We start from the raw sequence: 25,895 nt of genomic DNA, 5'->3' as shown, positions 1-25,895 counted from the left end.
GTTCATTAAGCAAATCCTGGATGAATCTGGATTTTACCTCTGAAGGTAAGAAATTTATCTTCTGAGAATGACGACATAGAAACAGTGTGAGGAAAATAGTTCTTGGGAGAAACTAAGGCAGAAATCAAGTACATAATGCAGTATCAAGGACTACGAAGGAGTTTTCTAATTTTGTACAGTCAGATTATCAGCCTTTCTTCTATTCCTAAAACACAACTTGAGGTCTTCCTTGCTTTTCTTTTGGAGTAGAGTTTTGTGATGACAAGGTCCAGCTGTAGTTGTGGTTTTTGTTTATAATTTAGCACTTACCAGAACCATGAGTGTATCTTCTGGGTTTTTTTGGGTTTAATCTCTATTTCCTCCAGACTGTAGGGATACTGTTCCTTTACATTTCCATTTCCATCAGCAGTTGCAGATGCTGCAGCTTGCCTAGGAGATTGCCAGCTCTTTTGAAGTTCCTCACATGAGGATAAAGGTGTATATCCTTCCTTTATAGAAGTACTTTACCAAAAATGCTCAGGCAACTAGAGTGCTGTTGGCACATAGTCCATAGCTGTCATTTGTAGCATCTAAAATGAAACTTAATCCCATTGTGTTTCTCAGTTCTTACTGGTGCATGTTTTGTGTGGCAAATCAAGTGCGACTCGAACACCTGGATTTCTTTCAGTTTCGTATCAGGTGGACTGGTGTGGTTCGGTGAAGAACAAGTGAAGGACGGGGCCCAAAGAAGTAAGAAAAACTGAATTCATTTAATCAGCTAAAAAGACAAACATTTATTATTGTTGGGGAGGGAAAAGGAAGATACCTAGATCATTATAGGGGTTTTCAATCTTCCCTTGTAAAATTACTAATGGTGTGAATTCTTTAGACATTGGTTGTATCAAGTGTTGGAGGCTTCATTTATTATCTACTAACCAATATTAGCATTGTAGAACCAAAGCAATACCAAGCTTTTCTCCTACATTTCTGTTGAGAACACTGTATTTATTCAAGATTTTAGAAGCAAGTCTCTGGAAACCCCTGATTGCTTCAGAAAAGGATTCCCCTTTACACTATACAGCAGGCACTGAAACCATGATACAAAATTTATTTTCATGCTAGAATTGTTTTGCATAACATTGTGCATGCATTTTACTCAGTACTAAATTGCATACAATGCTGTTGTCTTGTTTCTTAAACTTTGAGACCATTTATACTTGAGTATTTTCCTGATTTTGTACTATAAGTCCCAGTTTTAAAATAACACCTCTTTTGTTTAAAATTCATACTGATTACTTAATATGAACAATTTATGAAGGGTCTTTACGTTGGATCTATACATCAATAAAATACAACATAACCAGAGCTGGAAAATTAACCAGCTGTTACTGTCAGGTCCGAAGGAAGGTCCTATGTGTCACAAGCATGCCAACAAAAACAGACAGGAAAAAGTTTTTCTTATTTTTATACACTTCTAGTTGGATTAAAAGTTCTTGATTTCCACGTCGGTGTGATGAACTGTGAAGGCGTGGTCAATATGACCGATGACTGCCTGATTGCACTTTTTAAAACCGTTACTCTGTATCTTGTATACAAAAAGAAGCGATCCATAGCAAAGAAATGTACAGTTTTATAATGTTTTACATTTTGGCTACAACAATGTATGTAAAAGTAAAGAGCTTTGAAAGAAAATATATAACTTTGCTTTTTTTTCTTTTTTCTCCTTAATCATACATTTGCAGTGTTTCTTGTGTGTGTGTTGTTTTGTTGGTTTTTTGTTTTTTGGTTTTTTTTTTTTTTCATTTTCATTTTTGTCTTCATGCAAGTCATGCTATGGAACAAAAAAATAGATTAAAAAAAAAAAAAAGATCTTCTACAGTTTTGTTACATTTTGGCCGTAGAAAAAGCCTGCATCTCTAGTACAACTCCAGAACCACGAAGAATCATCCATAAAACCTGCATGGAGCGAGTTAACTTTGTCCAAATGAGAAGGTCTTCTATGCCTGCACAGTTCCACAGAGATGTTTATTAGCCATCAATGTTCATCTCCATCTTGCCTTGTCAGGTCACTCTGACTGCCTCTGTTGGCATATATTTAGCAATGACTGGACTTTCTTTGCAAAGATCTGCATGTAAAGAATACAATCAGTACTTGAGCTTCTTTCCTGCGCTTTTCACATCAAGCTCGGCATCTTAGTGTTAAAGGAAGGAGGAAAAGGTGAGATAGCTACATGCAGAGGCAGCCATATTCTTCTTCAACAGGATTTTTTTTCCCATGCAGTCAGCCAGACTGAGACCTCTCTACAGTGTGTCTGAGTATTGCTTTCAGCTTAATGTAGGTGCCCATGCAAAGTTTCATCCTACTGTGCTTGTTTGCTCAAACTCCTGCAGGGTTCCTATGGCTCAAAAATATCCTGAGAAAAGCAAAATCTTCCATCGTTGGCATGTTTCAGCATCGACTAAACGCCTAACCCATTCCATACAGAGCCAGTAGATCCACCATTAGCCACAATAAGCATATACTAGCAGGATGCACCAGGAAGGAAGCCATCTGGTGCATCTACCCTTCATCCTATGTACTGATACCATGCAGCACGTATGGCCCACCAGTACTACGCCAATGCCTGCCTATTGTCATCTGAGTGCTGTTTAGGAGTGCTGTCACCTAAGCATCAGAAGTAACACCGTTTCCAGCGGGTGCTACTGTGAGACATTGCATCTTCAGACTTAGTCACCTGGACTATATGCAACATCGCATAGGCTAATTGAAAGTAAAGCTTTTTAGACCATTCTCTGCTACTGATCCATGCTACAAAATAGATGGGATGGGAGACCAAGAACGTCTCACTGGGCTAGGAGAGCTGTAGGGCGCAGACACTGAGGATAATCCTATCGCTTTTCCACTTATGCCAGCTATGCTGTTAAGGCTCCGTGACATTTCGTAACCTTCATTTAAAAGAAAAATGCAAAGTACAGCATTGGATCAATGACAGAATGGACTAAGAATGAGGTCAACATTGTAGCCAGTTCAATAGCATCTGCATGCATGGACATGCCGAGAGTAGTATCGCTTGCAACATGACTCAGAAGGCCGTTGAAATACAGAAAAAGTTTAAAATATATACATTAAAAAAAAAAAAATCATCATTTCTCAAGATGGTCAGGCTATGTAATTGATCCTACAGGCAGCAACATGGTTGTACCCTAAAAAAAAAAAGAGTCAGTGGGAGGGATTTTCTATGTCTCCGTCATACACTCACACATACCTCTCCCTTCCACTTCATGCATTGTGACCTCAGGCAAAATTAAGGTTTGTGGTGTCTTTGTGGGGCAGGAGGGGGAAAAGGCAGCAAAATCCATAGAATTTAATGTGTTGCTATAGAGATACTACTCCTTTGTTCTCAGCATTAAAAAAAAAAAAAAAGAAAAAGAAAGAAAACAAAATTGCATGCGTTCAGTTTCCCCCCCTCCCCCCCTCCCCCTTCTTTTTTAGGCATGCATGTAAACAGCTCAGCAAGTGTACAGAGAGTTGCACAAACTATGGATGAAATTCTGTTGGAACAACAATTAAGATGCTCTCAACGTGTTTCAAACAGGCCAACAATATGCTGACGTATATTACTCTTTAGCCAACCAGCCTCTGTTTCATTCAGGAACGAGAGGCGGTTGCAGTGCATCGTGAAAACCATACATTCCCCATCCCAAAGGATGTGCCATTTGGAGTGTTCCCCTGATCCACTGGAACCACCTGAACTCGCCCAGGCTGAATGAACACGGCCAATGCTTATCCAATACAGAATCAAGTAAAACGCTTTGCTACAAAGGTAAATTTTAGAGGATATACTTTCATATGAAAGTCTTGTGGTCCTACTATATCTTTCTTGATGATAAGCTTTAGACTTATAAATACGTACACTATCTATAACTGGCATTTACTATAACTATTGCCCATCATACAATGGCACATGGGAATTCTATTCTCCATACTCAGTGTATGGTTACGTCATACAATCTTTGCAGCTTTAAAATATTGACTCTATCTTATACTATATACAGTACACCAGTGGTAAACACTGATTTGAAGAGAGTTGAGTTGTTTTCCAATTTTCCCATTCCTTATCAACTTTGATGCATATAGATGTAACTCTAATTTTGGGTTTGTGTGGTTTCCTCACATTAAATTATTTAAACAGTCTGTTTTAAGAAGGGAAGGCTTTTTAAATGTGATTTTACTTCTGTTGCTAAATAGATTATTCTGACCATTAGCAAACAAAAATGCAGTAACTTCTGAGAGAAGTCAGAAGTCTGAGAAACTAACTAATAATGATTTATTTATGAAAGGATTTTAGATGGATTGTTTTCCAATTTTAAGACACCTGTGCCAACAGATGTTCATGCTTTTCTTTCTCTGTTGAACTAACCAGCTATGAATATCCAAATACTTTGTTTTAGTGCTCTGTTAAGGTCACTGAATAGTCATTTCATATTTCTTGAGGATGTTTTGGTTTTATGTTTTATCTATTCTGTCTGCCACCTCCAAGTCTGTGCTCCTCAGAGTCTGGTAAGCTCTGTGAGCTTTCCAAGTGGCAAACCTTCATTACTATGATACATTAATTGGTCTCTCCTTACAGGATGGGCTAATTTAAGGACATAGTAGAGCATTCCCCACTAAAGCTTCCTGCACCGTCTGGGGTGGAAGACTCGACTGCCTAGCATAGCTGCATGGGGTAGTTACAGCTCCTCAGGCTTTTCTTTCTGAAAGAAATAGGTTAGAAACTCCAAATGCAGACATCAGGTGGTGGTTTCCAGCCCAAACGTGCATCTCTACAGCAAGCGCACTATCGCGTGCTACAGCTGAGCTGACTTTCTCTCAGTTATTTAAACCGGTTGCTAACTATGTGGTTACAGGGCCCCAGCTACATACCCTTTCTTATTCCTCCATCAGGCGGGCAGGGATATTCCCCGGTTGATAAGAGGAAGCAGGGTCCATATCTCTCCCGAGTGCCAGAGCGGGTAAAGGGCAGGCCCTCATCAGGCGTAATAGCCTGGTCTATGTGGGGACAGTCTTCGTTTGCCAGCGCCGCCTTGGCCACCTCACCATTCAGTTTCGAATCTTCAAACATATAAGCAGAAGGCTATTGAAACACTATGCACTGTTTATTAGAGTTCCAGCTGCAAATTAAGGGTTCACAGCTAAAGACTTCTATAGCGACACTCTAAAAGGTAGCACATCTGTCCTAGACACTGCGTTCATGTGCACTGCACCAAAATAAAATCAAGTCTGTTAAGTGGGAGGAGAAACAAAAGGTGATCCCGTTAGGTGTGACAGCAGCCACCTGTACGTCCGCACTGAGGGGCCTTTCAGAAAGGGGTGTGCAGTGGTTCCTAGTCCTGCGAGCAGAAGACTGCGGTTAGAAATCACAGTATGTTTTCGCATGACATCGGATGGTGCATGGATGACCTGTTTGTCATGGAGCCTACTGTCACTCAGAGCTCTGGAGAGGCAGTGGACTGAGAGTTGTGTTCTAGCATTTGAGTATATTCTGTTTGTGCTGGTTTACACCTGTGTGCGATATTACTGAGGGGGAAATTCCTGCTCTTCCCCTCCCCAAAATTTACCCAGATGGTTTTATAGCATTTCTGGTATCAGTCATGCAGAATGGCTGTACACGTTTTAGACACACAGAGTACGTTACGTATGGAAATACGACAGCAGAACGTGGATTTAAAAAAAAACCAATCCATTTTCTGATGTTCTCCTCTGAAACACATACAGTATTTGCAATGCCAGCACAGGACACTACATACACAAAACACTACAGCAGGCCATGAATTTGGAAACTAGATAGAGTAAAATTTACTCTTGGCTGTAAATAATGAAAATAGGTTGTCAGATTTACTCATTTTGCTCCACACATTCCCATGAGGATAGACTGAGAATCATATATTTTCTCTGTGTGACTGGTTTTACATTTATAAAACAATTTGAAGTGCTATTTAGTGTAGGATTTGTTTTAGGGTTTTAAAGTGCAAATTAGTGTATTGAGAATATACTCGAAATATGGCACAGCTCAATATGAGTATTTTGGTTGCAGGGAAGGAAAAACAGTCAAAATGTGCTTTCTGAAGCTCCACAAATGCCGAGATACGTTAACTGAGTGGTACTGGCAGCATCCTACACCTCGGTTGCACAATGCTTATTACCTAGACACTGTAAGGCAATGGGTGATCCTGCAAGTCTTTAAGGAAAGAAACTCAATGGATAGACTTAATTTCAGTGCCTCTTCTACATTCATGTACTAGCTGGTTCTAAGTGCTCTAATATTGTTATTTATTTTGCAATTATTTTGAAGCCAACTAATAAAACAAGCCCCAAAGAAAAAAAAAATACAGTTAGGTAGGGTTTGGAGGTATGATTTTGATTCTCTGATGGACAACAGATGAGTAGAAGGCAAAAGTGTTTTCAAGTTATATTTGTTACTTTACACACACACACACACACACACACAGAGATGTATATGACACACACTATGCATCTATCATGCACCAGTAATTGCATTCTAGGCCTTTATTTTTCTTCTATTTAGATGTCACTGGTTTGTCACAACATAAACAGTCTTTGCTGCACATCTCACCTCTGCCTTCATTTTTTCTCTGTGCAGAATCAGCCAATTATTTCCCCTGAGAGGTAGTAATGTTTTGTTTTGTTCCATGAGCAATGAAATAATTAGGTGTCTCTCAACACATTTAAACACGTCGCAAAAGCTATAGGGGCATTTCAATACTTGTGGACACTAATTTCAATAGGATTCTAAAGTTTTAAGGTTCCACTGAGTTGCAATTCCTCTCTGTTCATAATAATCACTGCTATTTAATACACTTTGCACAAAAAACCTGGCACGGCTGCCATAGAAACCGTGACACTGCAGGTACTGAGCCGTGTATTTAAAAATCACTTAACTGTGTTTGGGGAGAGCTGCAGTCCTCCTGGGGATGAGCAAAGAACTGGGCTGCTTCGTAAGCCCCTACTGCTACAAGCTGATGGCTCTAATCCTGAAATGAGGGAGGCAGCTGAGTCAGCAGATCTCTGCATTGAAATCTCTGAGACACCCACTGCTTCTCCTGAGCCCAGGTTTGCAAATGAAATTGCTGGTGATGGAGGGCGAACTGGTCCATTTCAGGAGCTCAAAATGTCTCTGAGCAGAGTGGTTGTGGGTCAGGCTGCTCACTGGTAACAGCCACTGATTCTTTTGGAAGCAGCCTGCAGGCTCTGTTGTGCTTGAATGGCAACAAAATTGACCTTCTTCGAATTAATTTCTTAAATTGCATTATAAATCTCTAGTATCTAGAGCTGGAACTTGCTCTTACAGCCCCTTCAGGGTCCCTTAGCAGTGATGATTTTTCCTCTATGTTTGTTAAAAACCCACAACCTTGTTATTTTATTTCCATTCAAGAGGAAGAGAACAGAGTAGCTGGAGATATGGGCAAATTACTGAACTGTCCCTTGAACATTAGAGTCATGGGCCATGCCTTAGGGATCATATTCTGGATAGCAATGCTAATCCACAATGACAATTTGGGTGAATATTTAGGAAGCAGAGAAATTGCCAGCACAGAAGACTGCACCTATTGCTGATGTATATAAGTAAGCGCTAAGTTGAATAGTTGTGATCCAAACCACTGGCTACAGCACCTAATTGTCTGGAGGTATGTGATTAGTCTGTTATGGGAATAAAGAAAATATCACTGATGCCATCAGACCACAGTTAGAAGTTCCCATTGTTTTAACTAGCAGATTCACATACTGAACAATTTTAGGAATAAGGTCTAAAGATGGAATGAAACTACATTATTTTACATTGATTTCTCAAGTTGCCATTTGCATGTTTGTTTTTTCCAAGATTGACCTTGTGTTTGAGAGAACTCCAGATAAAGAAAAACTATGCAAGCATTACTCTCTGTCGGCTCTGAGTCTAGTTATACTAATGACAACTATTTCTAGGTGCTTAACACTTCCAAGGGTTGATTCTGACCTGCCAAATTCACATGAGTCTTTCCATCCCTGCTAGCAGAATCTGAATTAGGCTTGTACAGCATTTTTTGTTTTTTAGGTTCTGTTCCATGAAGAGAAGTCAATATTATCATCTCTGCTTTACAGATGGGTAAAACTACCATGCAGTGAGGTAACTTGCCTGCTGCTATGTAAGAGGTTATTTACAACAAAATCTTCAGACTCTCAGCTTGGCACCTTATCTCCCTAATTGTCCTATCTGTGAATACCTAGCTAACTGCACCAGCTCAAAACATTCTCCTGCAGAGATTTGGCTGAGAGGCTAAAGAAAGTATTCAGCATATTTCCCAGGTGAGTAGTTTGTTTCACAACTACCTCATTTGTGTGATTTCCACTTGCTTTTTTTTTCCCCCCCTATCTCATCCCTCTTCATTTGCAGAAAAGTATATTAAAATTCCTTGTGTGTTTCCAAGCAAATGCTGGATTTCAAAATGGGGGGAAGGGATTCTGAAAAATATCCCAGCTTAGGAGAACTGCTGGATTTTGCATTAATGTACTCTGCTTATTGTGGAGAAGCACAGTAGATCTGCCCATGTACCTGCTGCTCCGTGGCTCTCTCTTTTGCCACAGCAAATGGTTGCAAATTGTCATAGTGGCTTTACCAGTGCTGCTGGTTTTGATTATAAGCAAGATTCTGACACTGACTCTCCAACTATTTGAACTGCATCTTATGTTCAAAGTATCAGTGGACATAATTGTATGATACATTTATTGACCTCAGTCTGTGCTTGGAAATGTGGCACTTGAACTGAAATGGTTCCTGCATGGGGAAAGTCATGCCAGTTCTCTTCCCAGAGCAAATACTGCCATTCTCCAAACAAGAAACAAGTTCCTGGTCTACCCTTCTCACTGTATGTATTGTCAGAAGTCATGTGTGGGTGATGGATGGTGGCAATTCCCACTGCTTCCTCTCAGGATTATAGCTGTGCCCCCCAACCCCCACCTCTTTCTCTCCCATGTGTCTACAGACCTGTGCAGTGGTCACTTATTCCAAAGACTGGATGAGTTGAAAGGTACTCTCAGAGGGGATCGTTTTCAGTGTTTACAGGTCACTTTGACTGAAATAGGAGTGAAAGAAACCCCACAATTTGTAGCATGGTATCCAAGCATAGTTACCCATGAGTCAATATCTGAATACATGGACTGTGACAGATTCTTCCACACTGTGCTGAAGAATGTGGGGGTTTCTCAGCTCTAGATCAGAAACACAGCAATTAAGAGACATAGTGCTGGTTTTTTTGGTCACATGAGGTCACTGACAATCTCCTCCAGAAGAACAGAGACTGTCTTCCTCCTACCCTTGTTTAAAGATCGAAAGAGACAAGGACACAGCTTGAGTACCTACAGCTTTCATAAGTGGCCATTGGGTGACTTCAGAGCTTTGCATCCTGTTAAAAGGGAAGGGTTTGACAGGAATGAAGCAGGCAGGAGCAGCTGAAAACAGGGCCAAATATAGTAAAGTAAGTTGTTTGAAAGATGAAGGTCTTGCTGCTGGGGAAATCTTGTCTGAGTAAAGTTACATTTCACACCCCCAACCCAAGTACACCTAAAAATTAACCTACCACTTCTCTAGATCTCAACTGTGCTCTTATAGTCCTGATCCCAAACCTGGGACTGCCATTATTACTGTTGGTGGATAGTCCCACTCCTGATCAATTGAGTGTCCTTTGGTTCTTTCTCAGAACATGAGGGTCATTTTCATTTTAAACGTGCCCCTAACCCTAACACGCACAGTAGCTGCCTGAAGTGTTTAATGAAGAAGGATCTCCATGAGGTTCCCTAACAGCAGAGGCCTTTAATCCAGCTGGCTCACTGAAGAAGGTATTGGTATGTGTTCCATAAGTTAATTACTCTTCTGTATTTCAGTGCTGTCACACTCTCCTGGTGATGTAAAAGGGTTGTTACTGTGGCAAACATTAGCTGTGTCATACTCTGCTGGCAACGGGAAACTCTTCTTGGGATGATGGGTTTCCCTGGCTCTTGGGCTCGTGACAGAAAGCTACAAGAACAGGGGTGGCACGGCTGAGGTGAGGGTGGAGAATTGCTGTGCTCTAGCTTTTCTTAGCTACAAGCCTATTATCTGGAAGTGGGAAGTAGGGCAGCCGTGAGGCTGCTGGAGGACAGATTTTCCCAGCTGTCTTTATCTTAAAAAAAAAAAAGCGCAAAGATTTTACATTCCTTTTTGCATCCTGGTTTTGCAGCATCACTTTTGCCTGACACTTCTTGTGCTAGGCAAATGATTATGATGAAGTTGAGAGTAGGAATTCAAGTATTCAAAGATATTTACTTTGATTTGTGGAGGAGTTAAGAGCTGCTTGTTGTCTGAAAATATCCATTGACTTTATATCCCTAGATTTCACTTCCCTAGTCAGCCAGCTAGGGAAGATACCTCACTGGACCTGTTGCTTGTAAACAGAGAAGGACTTGTGGGTGATGTGATGGTTGGAGGCTGTCTTGGGCACAGGGTTCATGAAATGATAAGGGTTTTGATTCTCAGAGAGTAAGGAAGGCGGATCAGCAGAACTGCTTCCACGAACTTTTGGAGGCAGACATTAGGAGCCTGGTTGACAGAGTGCCTTGGGAAGCAATCTAGAAGGGCAAGGAAGTCAGGAAGGCTGGACATCCTTCAACAAGGAAATCCTAAAGGCACAGGGACAGGCTGTCCCTTTGTGCTGAAGACCGAGCCAGTGAAAGAAGACCAGCCTGGCTTAACAGGGAGCTTTGTCTGGAGCTCAGAGGGGGGGAAAAAAGGTGAGTTTATGACCTTTGGAAGAAGGGGCAGGCAGCTCAGGAGGACTGTGGGAATGTCATGCAGGGAGAAAATCTGAAGGGCCAAAGGCCATCTAGAACTCAATCTGTCTACTGCCATAAAAGACAACAGAAAATTCTTTCTATAAATACATTGGCAACAAAAGGAGGGCTAAGAGAATCTCCATCCTTTATTGGATGTGGGGGAAAACATGGTGGCAGAGGATGCGGAAAAGGCTGAGCTGAGTAATGCCTTCTCTGCCACAGTCTTTAATAGTAATGCCAGTTTTTCTCTGGCCCCTGAGCTGAAAGACAGGGATGGGGAGCAGAATGAAGCCCCCATAATCTAAGGGGAAATGGTCAGTGACCTGCTACACCCCTTAGACACACACAAGTCTATGGGGCTGGGTGAGATCTGCCCAAGGGTACTGAGGGAGCTCATGGAAATGCTCACTGAGCCACTTTCCATCATTTATCAGCAGTCCCAGCGCACTGGGGAGGTTGGCAAATGTGATGCCGAGTAACAAGAGTGGCCAGAAGGAGGATCTGGGCAACTACAGGCCTGTCAGCCTGACCTTGGCACCTGGGAAGGTCACGGAACAGATCATCCTGAGTGCCATCATACGGCACATGCAGGACAACCAGGGGATCAGGCCCAGCCAGCATGTGTCTAGGAAACATAGATCCTGCTTGGCCAACCTGATCTTCTATAACAAGGTGACCCACTTAGTGGATGAGGGAAAGGTTTTCCACAGCATTCTCCTGGAGAAGTTGTATGCTCATAGCTTGGAAAAGTGCACTGTTCACTGGGTAAAGAAGTGGCTGGATGGCTGAGGCCAGAGACTGGGGGCGAGTGGATTCCATCCAGCCGGCAGCCGGTACCAGTGGTGTCCTGCAGGGCTCAGTGTTGGGCCCAGTCCTGTTCCAAATCTTTATCAATGATCTGGATGAGGGGATGGAGGGCACCCTCAGTCAGTTTGCAGGTGACACCAGCCTGGGTGGGAGTGTTGATCTGCTGGAGGGCAGGAAGGCTCTGCAGAGGGATCTGGACAGGCCAGATCCATGGGCTGAGGCCGATGGTGTGAGGTCCAACAAGGCCAAGTGAGTGGTTCTGTCCGTGGGTCACAACCACCCCAGACAGTGCTACGGGCTGGGGCAGAGGGGCTGGGAAGCTGCCCAGGGCAAAAGGAGCTGGGGGTGCTGGTGACAGCAGCTGAACATGAGCCAGCAGTGCCCAGGTGGCCAAGAGGGCCAAGGGCATCCTGGCCTGGATCAGCAATCGGGTGGCCAGCAGCACCAGGGCAGGGGTTATCCACATGTACTCGGCACTGGTGAGGCCACACCTCGAATGCTGTGTCCAGTTCTGGACCCCTCACAACAAGAGAGACCTTGAGGGGCTGGAGCAAATCCAGAGAAGGGAAATGAAGCTGGGGAAGGGCCTGGAGCACAAGTCCTGTGAGGAACAGCTGAGGGAGCTGGGGGTGTTTGGCCTGGAGAAGAGGAGGCTCAGGGGAGACCTTATCACTCTCTACAGCTGCCTGAAAGGAGGCTGCAGCCAGGTGGGGGCTGGTCTCTCATGTGACAAGCAACAGGACAGATGGAAATAGCCTCAAGTTGTACCAGGGGGGGTTTAGATTCGATATTAGGGAACTTTTCTTCACCAAAAGGGTTGTCCAGCATTGGAACAGGCTGTCCAGGGAAGTGGTTGAGTAACCATCTCCAGGGGTATTTAAAAGTTGTGTAGATGTGGCACTTTGGGAACATGGTTTAGTGGTGGACTTGCAGTGTTGGGTTAGAGGTTGGACTTGATGATCTTAAAGATCTTTTCCAGCCTGAAGGATTGTATTATTCAATGATTTCTCTGAGATGTTGCATGGAAAGGAAATACTTACAGTTAAATTCCCAACTCTCTTGAGTTCCTTTAAGCCAAATTCCACTCCTGTTAGCAAGTTGTTTGTTTTAGTTGCCTGGATAGTGTTTACTCTGCATTAATATTCATTGTCCACTCATCAATTGCATCAGTATAAATCACTCTGTTCTTTTATGCTGGTCTTCATGGAAACTCTGCTGTGCTTCTTCACATATTAAGAGAGGGTCAGAGCATAATAGCAAATCAGGTAGTAAAGGAACTTCGCACTGAGACAAATACGCTTTTCTTGAGTTGGTACATGGCTATAGTGATTTCTGAGTTCCTGACAATTAAGAATAACCAATAAAGTTCATGCTGTCCCTCTAGAAAATGATCAGAATGTCTATCAGCTACTTTTTACCATTCTTTAAAAATAGTTTATGGGAGTAATTGGGGAAGATTGTAAAGCGAAATGCTGTGCTCAGGACATCATTCAGCAAAGTAACAATTATGCTTCTGTGCCAGACCATCTTTGGCTACAGAAATCAATTTTATAGGTTACAGAGCCTCACACAGGATTAAGAAACATTAATCCCATGGGTAGGGACTCATTTTTGTTGTCGTTTAATCAGGTCCTTAGAGTGAAAGGGATATAACTATATTAAATTAGAAAAAGAATTATGGAGAAGATATATTAAACCACAGAAAAAGGATGACAAAATGATGAAATGATGACTTGGAGAGTATGGAAGGAAGTATAGCATAGAGAAGAACAGCATAGAAAATACGGGTTTAGGCCTTTGAAAATGAGCAATGATATGTTGACATAGGCACCACTGGTTTTCAAATGAGAGTGACAAGAATCCTAGATTGGTAGGTTTGGGAGTGTTTTCTTCTGGAGCGTAATGAAAATTAATTTTTCCCATGCAGACTATCTGAAAAAAAAGAAAGTAATTTGACTAAATAGCTCTATTTTCATACCAAGTACTTACTCTTTGCATTAATACCTTGCATCAGGTTTTGTGTCACAACCTCAGTGAAGTTACCTATAGTCTGTGACATTCCTGGTTCTTTTGCAATAAAGAACTGTATTGTAATCTCCTCGGCTGCCCAACATGGAGCTCAGGTTGATGGGAATTGGAGGAAAACTTCACAGAATAAAATGTGACAGTCTGTAACATACACAAGTCGCAAGCAACGTACAGCAATAACAAGTAAATGTTAACAAACAGAGTGAAAGAGAGAAAGAGAAAAAAGAGAGAAATGTGAAGAACATGTAAAAGAATTAAGATTCCTATATCACAACTTCATTTTTGTTACCTCAATATGCTAAGGCCATTAAAATCAATATCTTTATCTAGGTATCTTTATTAGTTTCCTGATTTTTATATTACTGCATATTTTGAAAGTTGTTATGAAGCTCTTCTGAGTAGATCATACTGAAGGACTTCACACTGGCACGAGAGCAGAATTTAGTATGCTACATGAATTATGCAGAATCCTTCCAACCCAACCTACCTCTTCAACATTTACTCACCACCATGTCGACCTGGGTCCCTCCAGGAAGCCGTGTCCCCCAGGAAAGGCACTCCAGTGACGGTGGTGACCGTCTCTCCCAGTACTAACTGGGCCAACATAGTAACATCACTCCCAGAGAATATCACCCTTGAGAGGTACTACTTCTTGAAGTGAGGTGACAGTATGCTGGCTGCCTACCTACTGGTACTGCCAGAGAAGTACAGGAGCTCTAGGAAAGTCAATCCAGTGCATCTTGCTATTTACAGGCATTATTGGATATGTGCTTAATGCAGTGCTGAGAACTGTTGCTCCTGGAAATCCTGCATTGCAAAGAGCTCTGGAAGATCCTTCCTAGTTTCATCCTGATCCTTCTGGGGGTTTACTTACACCTATCCTGAACATCTGAGAGTTTCACTAACACCAGAGGGGTTGTTGACAGGTCAGGTAGAGGTTGCAGAAAAATGCAGTCAGGTGAGTCATGTTACAATCTTATATTACTGCTCTGACTGAGGAATACAGTATGATGATCTATACAGTATGGAAGGTGTCTGAGACATGGAATGTGGATGAATGAATACGAAGAACAATGACAGCAGGAATGGTAGAGTGCTTGTTATTTTGGCTTTGTGCTTATAAACAGACAAGCAAGTAAACAAAAGGCTTGGAGAAAATATCCAGCAAGTATAGTCCAAGAGGGATACAAGCAAGTGGACTGGGCACAGAACTGGAACCTCATACCCTACACCTTTTTGCCCCTGGCCTTTCGTAGTAACAGGTAAGTGATCTAGTGTTTAATTGTACTGCAGCAGAGATGCACTTGTTGCACAGAGGTGCCTTTTCTTGTATCTGTCCTGCAAACACCAACCATACTCCATCCAGCAGAAGGAAGAGATCCCAAGACTATCTCTCTCATATTCCAGGAATGCCTTCTGCACGGGATGGCATGGGATCTGCAGTGGCAGGCATGTGCTTGAGAAAGAGGATTTACCATATTTGCATCTGCTTTGTGCTGGAGGATTGGCAGAGGCTGGCCTTATTTGGCTGGAGTGCTTGTATTCGTGTTTTCCCATGACTAAAAGTGCCTTGTGCTCATTCGGTTATTAAGGCATGAAAAGTCCTAAAATTTATTGTTTAGTTCTGCAATTGTTTTTTAGCTTAGTGCAGTCCTCTCCCTAAACACACTCAGCCCTGGCTCTGGCCCACAGGGTTTGTGTGGGGAGATTTTCTAATTTTAGAAATTTTTTTCATGTCTCACCTAGTGCCAGAGAAAAGTAGGAAACATAAAGCACTGTGATTGAATACATAGCTCCTCCTCTTTGTTTTCAAATTACTTGGCATAGAAGATGTTATTTTTTTTGCTCACATTCTAGAGTCAACAAACACCATAGTACAAGTAACACCCACCAGTTTTATCTCTACAGGAAGTGACAGATGAATAATTGTACAACAAGGTATTATATTATATTAGCTATAAATTCTGTTTTACATGTGACCCCCCAGCTGTGAGATTGCAGGAATGCCACATGGGGCAGGGGGCAAGGAATAGATCCAAAGTGCTTCCACAGAACTGTAGGCACTGAACTGAGAATATTGAGTTGGAGCTGCAGTCACCTGCAATCTCTTATGGAGAAGGGCACCCTCAGAGGACAGCTCAGCTCATCAATGAGTGGATTACTGTCTGAGGCTGCCTGATTCTTCTTCCAATGTAAGGGGGACATCCGGCAAATGAAACTTAAGTTAGATGAGAAGAAACGAGTGTTATTCCTTTTGTTTTGAGCTGTCAGCAATTTCTCCATTGTCAGTGATATCAAGATGTGATCATTACCTCATTTACTATTTCAGAGTGAGGAGTTTTTAAAGGCTAGGAAGGCTAAGTATGGTGAGGAAAGAAAAAACACCTCCCTATTACCTTTTCCACTGCCGTTTTAGTATTTTTTATGTCCAACACTTTAAAACACCCGAGCTTTTTGAGCTGAAACAGACCTAAACCCTTAGCAGTTGCTTTGCCATCTACAGTCCATCTTACAGAGAGGGGCAAAGGTTTTATGACAATAAAATTAGACGAGATTTTTTTTTTTTATAATGTTCAGAGACATTTGATCAGAGGATTTGCTTCCCTGTGGCTTGAAGGACCACCACAGTGACTACATACCTATGGCTTTAACAATGCTTTGCTCTCCATAAAAGCCACTGAGGTTCACAAGCTACAGTGAAATGTTAGGCAGCATAATGGGCCTCTGACAAGAGCTGCCAAGAGTTCCCAGCTCCCACTGAGCACTGGCACTAGAATTACAGTGCTCAGCACACTTCTGACGTTAGAGCCAGTGTGTTGCACAAGGAATACAGGTTATTTAGGTTATGATGACAGAAGGGATGCAAAATGAAGCCCTGAGAAAAGAGCAGCTCCTTCAGAAAGTATGAGTGATAAAGCTGGAATGGGTAATTCCACACGATTTCTTTAAAAGGAGATCAGCTCTCTCTCGGGAAATTGCATTGAAATAATGGGCTCCTAACATCACAGTTTGTTCCAGTTCATCTGACCATGGAGTACACTGGAGTCACTGCAACTTTGTAGCTCTGTCAGTGATAGACTTGGATTACTTTAACTATTCAGACATCAGGATAGTCTAGGACTGGGTTATTGAAAATTGTCTTTGGGGCAGAGAAATAGAAGAACCACAGAATGTTTTTCTGAAGCTGAAGTCTGTGTTAGTAATGACAGACATTTTCCCTCTCCTCTTAGGTGCCTCAATTCTAGTAATTTTTTTCTGTATTTTACAGATATGGAATTAATAGAGAATTTTGCCATCAGTACACTGTGAAAGAGCCTGCACGATACATTTGTATGCAGATAGGATATCCTTGGAGTATAGCTTAAGTGAAGCTGCATGCAGAGGAGATCAGAGAAGTGAGAAACTCTTAAACTGGCCATGTTAAAGGGAATATAAACACTGCGTGTGCTGGTATTGTAAATATATATATGAAAAGAATACAAGGGTGGGGTAGATCTCTGAATAAACCCCAAATAACCCATCTCCTTGGCTTATGTATTATGAATGCATTCTTTAGACCATTGCTGTGTGGCACCAGACAGTACTGTAGGCATCAAATGAAGTTATAAATTCCATTCAAGTTCTAGATTTCTTTTACAGTGCAGGGAAGTTACATTCATTGCTTCATCCAGTGACAACTCTGAGATGTTACCATGCAGTCAACCTGTCCTGCAGGTAAGCACACAGCTCATGGAAGAGAGGGACTGAGGAGCTGAGCAACGTTTTCAAAACAAAACTGAGAGCTTTTAATATTTGTTTTTCCTGTTTTGAGGTTTTCTTACAAACTTGCACCTTAAAATATTTCACTATGTACTGAATTAAATTACTTACACTTGTAGGACAGTGTGAGGTTTGGGACAAAAATCAAGTTTAAGTGGTCGAAACAATCTTTTTCTGTGTTTTTTGGTTTTGTTTGTTGGGGTTTTTTTGTTTATTTTTTTTTAAACTTCTGTTATGATACTAACTGTTTAGAATACTCAAGATGAGATAAAAGACACTGCAGCACAGCAGACTGTGGTTGACTGATTCTTATTTAGTTATATTCAACTAGTGACTTTGCCACAGATTTTCAAGTAATTTTGCTCAATTAAATTAAACCCTGTGTCAACTGAAAATATTGGGGGTTACTTCAATTTTCTCTTTACTGTCCACTTAGCCTGTTGGGTATTTGATTGCAGTATAGTGGTTGTCCTGTATAAAATGATGCCAAAATGAAGCCCTGATCTTGAACAGGGCCTGTACAGAACACTGCAACAAAACAACGTTAATCCTTTGACATGGAGATGCTAGAACTTGGTGGGTGTATGTTAAGTGAGGGGACATGTGGTCCTCTGTAGTGTGACACATCCCCAGGTCAAGCAGTTTTGGTCAAATTGGTCAGGTGAAATCTGCTGCTTTGTATCAGGCCCAGTTCCACCAGGCACTTAGAGCAGTATCTTGAGAATTTATAGGCAGCAGAAACTGCCTTGAAGACAGTGCTTTGCATAGAGGAAATCCCTTCTTTCTTAATGCTGCTGGTGAATGTCTGCCAACAGCAGTAGCTCTGCCGTCCTCTACTCTGAAATGCCTTTCCTCCCTTCTGCTGCTTTCCCAGCCACCCACTGGTGGGATCAGATGGGATGGAAAACAGGAAGGGCTGCTGCAGGAAGGGGAGGTATGGTAGAATGAAATTCTGACACCTTTATATTGAATTAAAATCAAGTGCTCTTAATTAAAGATACCCTCCTGCCAGGTGTAGATTAGCCCAGGACAGAGCTGCTGAGAGTGTTGGGGACAAAAAAAAAAAAAATTAATTCCAACCTGCCAGACTCTAAATTCAAGGCATCTTTACTTTGTCTGCAAATGACCACAGCATTGCTGGCAGCAGCTGTGCAGCCTGTGGGCAGAGGTCTGCTGTGTGAGTGCCTGTGCCAGGAAAGTGCTCCTTATCCTGGGAGGAGGCACTGGGCAGAGCTGTGCTGAGCTCTCTGTAGAGCCCCCTTGGCCCTGAGGGCATGGACCAGGAACAGATGTGAAGTGCTGACTCGGTGCATGGGAGAGGGAGTCATGTGTGGAACTACTTCATGCTCAGCCCTGTTTGGTGATGTGTTTAAATCATTCCACCACAAATAATACATGGAATTAATAACTTCATGTGATGTCTTTTACACCTGAGCAGCTAAGCAGGCTTTTTGTTTTTTAATAACACCTGGATACAAATCACATGATCTTATGTGACCTAGACACTGTCACACTGAAGCTTTACAGTTAAAAATTACAAGAAATATGCTGGACAACTAGGGCACTATTTTAGAAAAGTTAGGCACCCAGTCTGTGTTCCTAGTGCAATATGAACTAGTTGTTTACAGTTAGGCGGTGTTAACCAATCTGAAGATTTTACAGTACAGGAAACATTCACTGCTTGCAAACCCCTGTTTTCATATAATGTGCAGGTGATAGTTTCAAAAACAAGTCAGTGCCTGTGAATGCTTCATATTACAGAAATGAAAATTAACACCCAAGGCAATGCAGATCTTGTCTTAACAGTTTGGTTCTGATCTTAGTATTTTTGCTTTTCTCCTGCACTCATATAGATGGTTCCCTAATTGGAAGCTAAAAGATGCAGGCAATATTTTTTTGCTGCTAGTGGTGCATAATAATCATCAGAAACAGAACTCCAGCTACAGTGTAGCAATTTTGTTAGCTGAAGTGTAAGTGTGCTTTGTTACTTCTTAAAATATATATGCTTGTATATGTATATAAAAATAGTCTCTCTTAATTATTGCAGAAGTAGATTAAGTTGCTGCTACTATCAATACTTCATGGATATTGCAGTAACAGCTGATTTTCGAGCACTGATGGTGGTGAAACAGTTCCACATTGAACCAAAATGACACGTATTCTCAGGATACCAGTGCGGAATTGTACTGAACTCGTAGAGTTCCTGGTCCTCTAGTTCCCAGAGAGGACCAGGGTAGGTAATGGAAGGAACTCTATAAAGCCAGGGATTTCTGAGCTGATTTCACTCTGTAGCTGACTGTTAAAGTACCCCAGAGTCTGGCATCTCTTGCACCCTGTCATGGGGCAGTTGGCACATTGCTCATGGTAGGAGACACACAATATTGCTGTGCCCTCTTTCCCTCTTGATCTGTGATGCCACAAAGGCATCTACTTATGAGGAAGTTTGCTGCTTGAACATGAGCTATGATAAGCATTTGCAACCTGAGGGGAATGGATGATAAAATCATCGCTTGTGTGCGCCAAGGATACAATTGGTACAGTCTATCAGTCACGTGAATTGTGATTGGCCTGTTGCAATGGAAATAGCCTTTAACAAAAACAAAATGAAAGCTATTTACCTTCTGAATGGATTTTACATACTTGCACAGGAGGGAAAAGAAATAAGAAAGGAAGAGAAAAGAGAATAGGAAAGAAGAGAAAGATTCCCACCAGCTCTTCCCCTCCAAAATTAGCATTGGCATTGGTGAAGTCACACACAAAGGAAAGTTTCACTTTCTTTGTGCTTCTCACAATGACATCAACATGCATGGCTATGAGATGACGAGAAAATATCTCACTCACAATGAGTAACAAATCAGAATTTTCTTCAAAGCAAAAAAATGATAACACAAGACCATCATAGGTATATGCTAGCTCTTCCAAAACACCTCTTTTGAACTCTATGTCTGTTGAGAACACTTGGCTGGCGATCTGTCGTTTCTAATACAACACAGGGGGATATTTGGAAAAGGCTAAAGAATGTCTACTATGCAACTTGGCTGGAACATCTGCCAAAAATGAAGTTGGCATTGTTTTCAACAGGGTTATCTACTTTCAAATTACTCCATAGAATAAATAGTGATATTCCATGGGTAGAGGTAGATTATGGGGTTTAAAAAATCAAATTGGAGCCCCGTAATTTTGTGTGCTATAGGAGTCTCATAGAACTGAGATATTCCCATAATTAACCACTAGCCATGGGATATTATAATATATTCCATGGTGACTAGTATTCTTTATATTTCCCTCTCCCCTCCCAGTAGAATTAGTATGGTTAATTTTGCTCTAGTTTCACCTATTGCTAACACGAATCAGTACAATTAAAAATAAGAATGAGGCAATCACTGTTTAGGCCAAACCAGCCAGTAATGACCAGTCAGACCTTTTCCAGTTGGCCATTGCTGCTAGAAGGTTGAAAGAGCTGTAACTCACCAACCCATACTTGCAAAAGGAGCATGTTTTAGAAAATGTGGTTCAAAACTCTTCATAGTTCTAAATGCTAAATTCTAGTGGAATATTATAGAATAGATTGATTTGCATGCCATGGAATAAACATCCTTACATCTAGTCTTGTCTCAGAGTGAGTCATTTTGCATTAGTGTCAAGAATTTGAGCTGTTGTTCTACTTTGCAGTTAATCATCAGAAAGAGACGGGATTGTCTCATGAATATGCATGATGGTATAGTTGTCCCTTCAACTTACTAGGCACCTAGTTTCTGTAATGAGATGTACAATATCTGCCATTTAAAACAGCTGAAAGGTCCCAAATGGGAACAAATGAGAAAGCATCTGGCTGTTTCGAATTCCAGCCCTGTTTTGTCAGAAAGCTCTGTAATTGCTGAGTACTTGGCTCCTACTCTGCTCTATGAAGCATTCAGCTCTCAGGAGCCTCTGAGATGCATTACACAGTCCAGCAACACAGCTGTAGAACTCTCAAAATTCTTCCACTAGATGTTTCAGCTTTCCAAAATATCTTGAGACTTGTATGCCCTTAACCAGGACCAAAGTTTGGGCTCCTAGAGCATGCTCTCATCCTTAGTTTTGCTGATCAGCCTCCACTGTACCATTTGTCCCTGCAACCTAGACTTCACACATATTATTCACTGTGTGATGGTGGGACTAGAATGGATAAATGTGCTACCCATTGCTCTAAGAAAGCAGTCTGGCTGAATCTTAAATCACTATGCGGGATGGAGGTTAACGGTCAGATGGACATTCCTCTAAGAGGTTTCCTACCTGCTCTGTTAATTTCTAAAATTTCTTCTTGGGCCAGTGGGCAAGTGTCGCTCTGAGTACTGTGGTGTGGAGAGTTTACGACAGATTTACAATAATTGGGGGATCCCAGCTGGGGTGGCCTCGGGATATGCTTCTTTTTTTTCTTTGGTAGCTTCTGCTTAGCCATAGCTAAGGAGTAATACATTCCGAAATTGTTCACAATGACAGGGACAGGCATGGCAATGGTCAGCACACCAGCGAGAGCGCAGAGGGCCCCCACCAGCATGCCTGACCAAGTCTGAGGATACATGTCTCCGTAGCCCAGGGTCGTCATGGTGACAACAGCCCACCAAAAGCCGATGGGGATATTTTTAAAGTGTGTGTGTTCACTGGCACTAGGGTCATTTGGTTTAGCACCTATTCTCTCGGCATAATAGATCATCGTGGCAAAGATTAAGACGCCCAATGCCAAAAATATGATGAGCAGCAAGAATTCGTTTGTGCTGGCACGGAGGGTGTGTCCCAAGACCCGCAACCCGACGAAGTGGCGGGTCAGCTTGAAAATTCGCAGGATTCGCACGAAACGGACTACGCGGAGGAAGCCCAGGACATCCTTAGCAGCTTTGGAAGACAGGCCACTGAGTCCAACCTCTAGATAGAAAGGCAGTATGGCCACAAAGTCAATGATGTTCAAAGAGTTTTTGATAAATTCCACCTTGTTTGGGCAGAAAGTGACTCTCATCAAGAACTCAAATGTAAACCAGACCACACAGACACCTTCGATGTAGGTGAGGAAGGCTTCAGTCTCTGCTTCCCTGTAGTGCCGCACCTGGGTGTCATTCCCAATGAATTCAGTTTCTGTCTTGTTCACAATGGGGTTAAATCTCTCGTGGGTCTCGAGGCAGAAGGTGGTAATGGAGACCAGAATGAAGAACAGGGAGGCAAATGCCACATACTGTGGAAAGAAAGACATGAGAGAAATGTTAAACAGTAGGTTAAGTACAAGGGATTTCATTCTGAAACATCAGGGAGACACAAGAGCCGTATTAAATGTAAAGATAATACCAAGCCTTCTTCCTGTGGGCTTAAGATGCCAGGTCTCACCTGCAAAAACAGCCTAACATTCAGCCTGGGAGGGAAAGCAGTATATAAGTACATGCTAAAATCCATTCCTATACAGACAGCACCTTACTGTGAGTGTAAATTTGAGCAAGCACTTAGATCTCAGGCCTTTCTGTGGGATTTAAGGTTGAGGACATATTGAAATTGTACCTTCCTGAACTTGCTCTTGCCTTAAAGAGAGAGCACACCTTCCAGGACAACTGCCAGGCAGTACTTTTCTCAGCATTGTGTTAGCAGTATCGTGGCTGCTCCCAGATTAGTGAGAGCTGTGATATTTCAGATCTCAGAAAGGTGCTAGTAAATGCTAGTGGCATTCTCAGGTGGGCTCTACAGCAAGTAGCAAAGTCCTTGGCATCATCAGACTTTCTTGCCAAACCACAGACACAGGTTGAGAGGAGTCACATATCAAACTGACCTCTCAAATGCCTCTGTTCTCAGTTCCCTTCTCCAGATCTTTCGGGAGTGGAGGATAGGAGGGTAAGGAAGAGCTTTCAGGTAAGCCTGTCATCTGATCCCAAAGGACACAGATCTATTGGCTTTCACCAGACACAGTTTTCTTGAAGAGATTCTCATTACAGTGTAAGAATTTTACCAGAATTAGATGAATCTTTAAAAAAAAGGATGTTGGATTACAATTACAATCTGGCCTTGAATCTTTCCAGGGATGGACCATCCATCACCTCTCTGGAAAATCTGTGCCTGTTTCACCACCTTCATTGTAAAAAAAATCTCTTATAGTATGAATCTTCCCTCATTTAGTTTAAAGCCATTACCCTGGGTCCTATCACAATAGCACCTACTAAAAAGTCAGTCTGCATCTTTCTTATAAGCTCCCTTTAAGTATTGACAGGGAGACCTCGTTGACAGCAAGAAGGTCTCCCTGAGGCTGTCTCTTCTCCAAGCTGATCAGCTTTCTCAGCTTTTATCAGTCTTTCCTCAGCCTAAAGGTGATCTCTTGGTTGCATTCCATGATAATTGAGGGGTACAGTCAGTGCAGTCAGGCCAAAATTCACAAGTCTTGTTACCACAGTTGCTCTGCTTAATCCTCCTTTAATCAATTAAGTAATTTGCATATATTTAAGTCTCTTTGTGTGTTGGAGTAGTACGGTCATGGGGTCATGGTAATACCTCTTGCCATTCCACTCTCTACATCCTTTATCTTCTCGTTTGTCTTGTGTGTCACCTTGACAAGAGATATCATATAAGGTATTTCCCTGTCTTCATGAGCATGAGCAACTCTGATAGCTAAAATATTATTCAAATACTCTTTTAGTTTCCTGTTACTCCTAGTGTCCCTTTTTTCAACAGTGTAGCCAACACAGGGATTAAAAAGAATTAGTTTCTTCTAACTGTGTGTTGCCAGCCAGTGAAGTGCAACAAACCGAACAAAACTGCTGCCAAAGGAATAGACCCATTGAAAATAACCTATGCTTCAAACTATCAAAACTCTCCTGCAATCAAGAAGTTCCTCCTGTCTGCTTTCCTGGGTAAACCTAGTGCAGAATTACACTTGACCATCCATATTAGCACACAAAGTCAAAAACATGGATGTGCCAGAGTTTGAGATGAACCATTTAAGTGAATACAAAGAAAATGGAAGAGAATGAAATCACAAAACCATTTAGGTTGGAAGGCCCCTCTGGAGGCTGTTTGGTACAACTTCAAAGCTGGACTAGGTTGGTCCTGCCTAGTCCAGGTCTGAGTATCTTCACAGCCTCTCTGGGAAGCTTGTGCCAGTGTTTGGCCAGTAAGAGCAAATAGGCTTGGAAGAATACAGAATACAGGCTCTTCTGCTTTTCAAATCCAGTTTTGTTGCCAAAGAGATCAGAACCATTGCCACAGGTTTAAAAAATAAAACAATATTTTTCCCTAAACACTTCAGGTTCTCACAGCACTGTTATGTGAGGAGCTACTATATGTGCTGATATGTGCTAAAATCAATGCCTAATATATCTGGGAGATAAACAATATGCAGATTAGGGAAACTGAGAAGCAGGATTATGGGTATCTTTTTTACCAGATTCTCCTGTTAAACAGGGAAATTTCTCCATGCACCATTTCTCCACCTGTAAAATAGGTGGTGTTGGTCATGTGCTTTGTGATCCTATATAAATGTATGCAGGTTCTATATGCTTTTATCTAAATGTTACTGGCTTTAGTATATAAACAGTCTTCCTAAAAAAGAAGTTGAGGACTCTTTAAAGTGGTCAAAGCAATTTTGTGTAAGATACCAATAAAACTCAGAGATTAAATGTCTGTATATGAGTACAATGAGAAATAAAAAGCATCTTGCACCAAGAAGCGAGGAAGATGTTCCTAGCAGCCTAAGCATGTCTGCTTTATTCCAGCCTGGGGCAGGTTGTTTGGAGTCACAGAGCTCTGAGAATTCAGGCTGCAGAAAGAAGTGCTGACACTTCCTTAAGACAGGTAGCACTCAGAGATAAGAAGGAGAGAGGGGACTAAAACTATTTTGCTTATTAGGGGGTCTGTGAAGATGGCCCCTTTCTTTATCCTGACTCCAAATGCAACCCTGCTCTTGGTGTATACGAATATATCTCCTGAGTGAGTTTTACCTGCTTAGGACAACCTTCAGGCTGACCTTGCACAGCAAGTATCTTGAAACTGATGTCTTGCTGTATTAAAGGGAACAAATAACCAATTCTGACCGGGCATTTAAGTTCTCTGCAGGCAGCAGGCTGGCAGCGTTATCGGTAGAGAGCATCACGCCCATGATGTCTCTCGTTGTCAGCCCGTGCGTGCGCACACCTTAGCTTCAGAAGGTAATTGAGAGCTTTTAGTCCCCACTTCAGCAGAGCAGGAAGCACCTCCTAAATGAGTGTGAAGTGTCTGCTTCCACCTATCTGTATTTAACAGCATCCTTTCCCAGGGATGGACATGTTTTTGTACACTTTGTGGCTTTGACAGAGTCTGCTTTCAAGATTGCATAAAACTATGTCTGAGTAATGGTATTGACAGGAAGAATCCCAGTATTTTTTCTCCAATTTAACTTTTCTCCAATTTAAGTGCAGAAATGCCTGAAAGGCAGGCCTGACAATTTGTTCACTGGCATCCCTCTCTGATA

The 25,895-nt window shown here is 41.9% G+C and overlaps 1 protein-coding gene across 1 annotated transcript in view; it reads right to left on the bottom strand.

Annotated features, from left to right (window-relative positions):
* Positions 1-2,040: 2,040 nt before the first annotated feature.
* Positions 2,041-25,895, bottom strand: part of KCNC1 (potassium voltage-gated channel subfamily C member 1) — a gene marked incomplete at its 3' end in the record, with an annotated part of 108,656 nt that continues 84,801 nt past the window's right edge. Inside the window, exons 2-4 of the mRNA XM_082284052.1 lie at positions 21,713-22,646; positions 4,904-5,092; positions 2,041-2,105 (exon numbers count right to left, since the gene is read on the bottom strand). Coding sequence (XP_082140178.1) covers positions 2,041-2,105; positions 4,904-5,092; positions 21,713-22,646 — 1,188 coding nt within the window. The remainder of the gene's footprint in view (positions 2,106-4,903; positions 5,093-21,712; positions 22,647-25,895) is intronic.

Source organism: Coloeus monedula (genome assembly GCF_965178545.1).
Source record: "Coloeus monedula genome assembly, chromosome: 6".
Taxonomy (NCBI): domain Eukaryota; kingdom Metazoa; phylum Chordata; class Aves; order Passeriformes; family Corvidae; genus Coloeus; species Coloeus monedula.
This window is presented reverse-complemented; position numbering and strand designations above follow the sequence as displayed.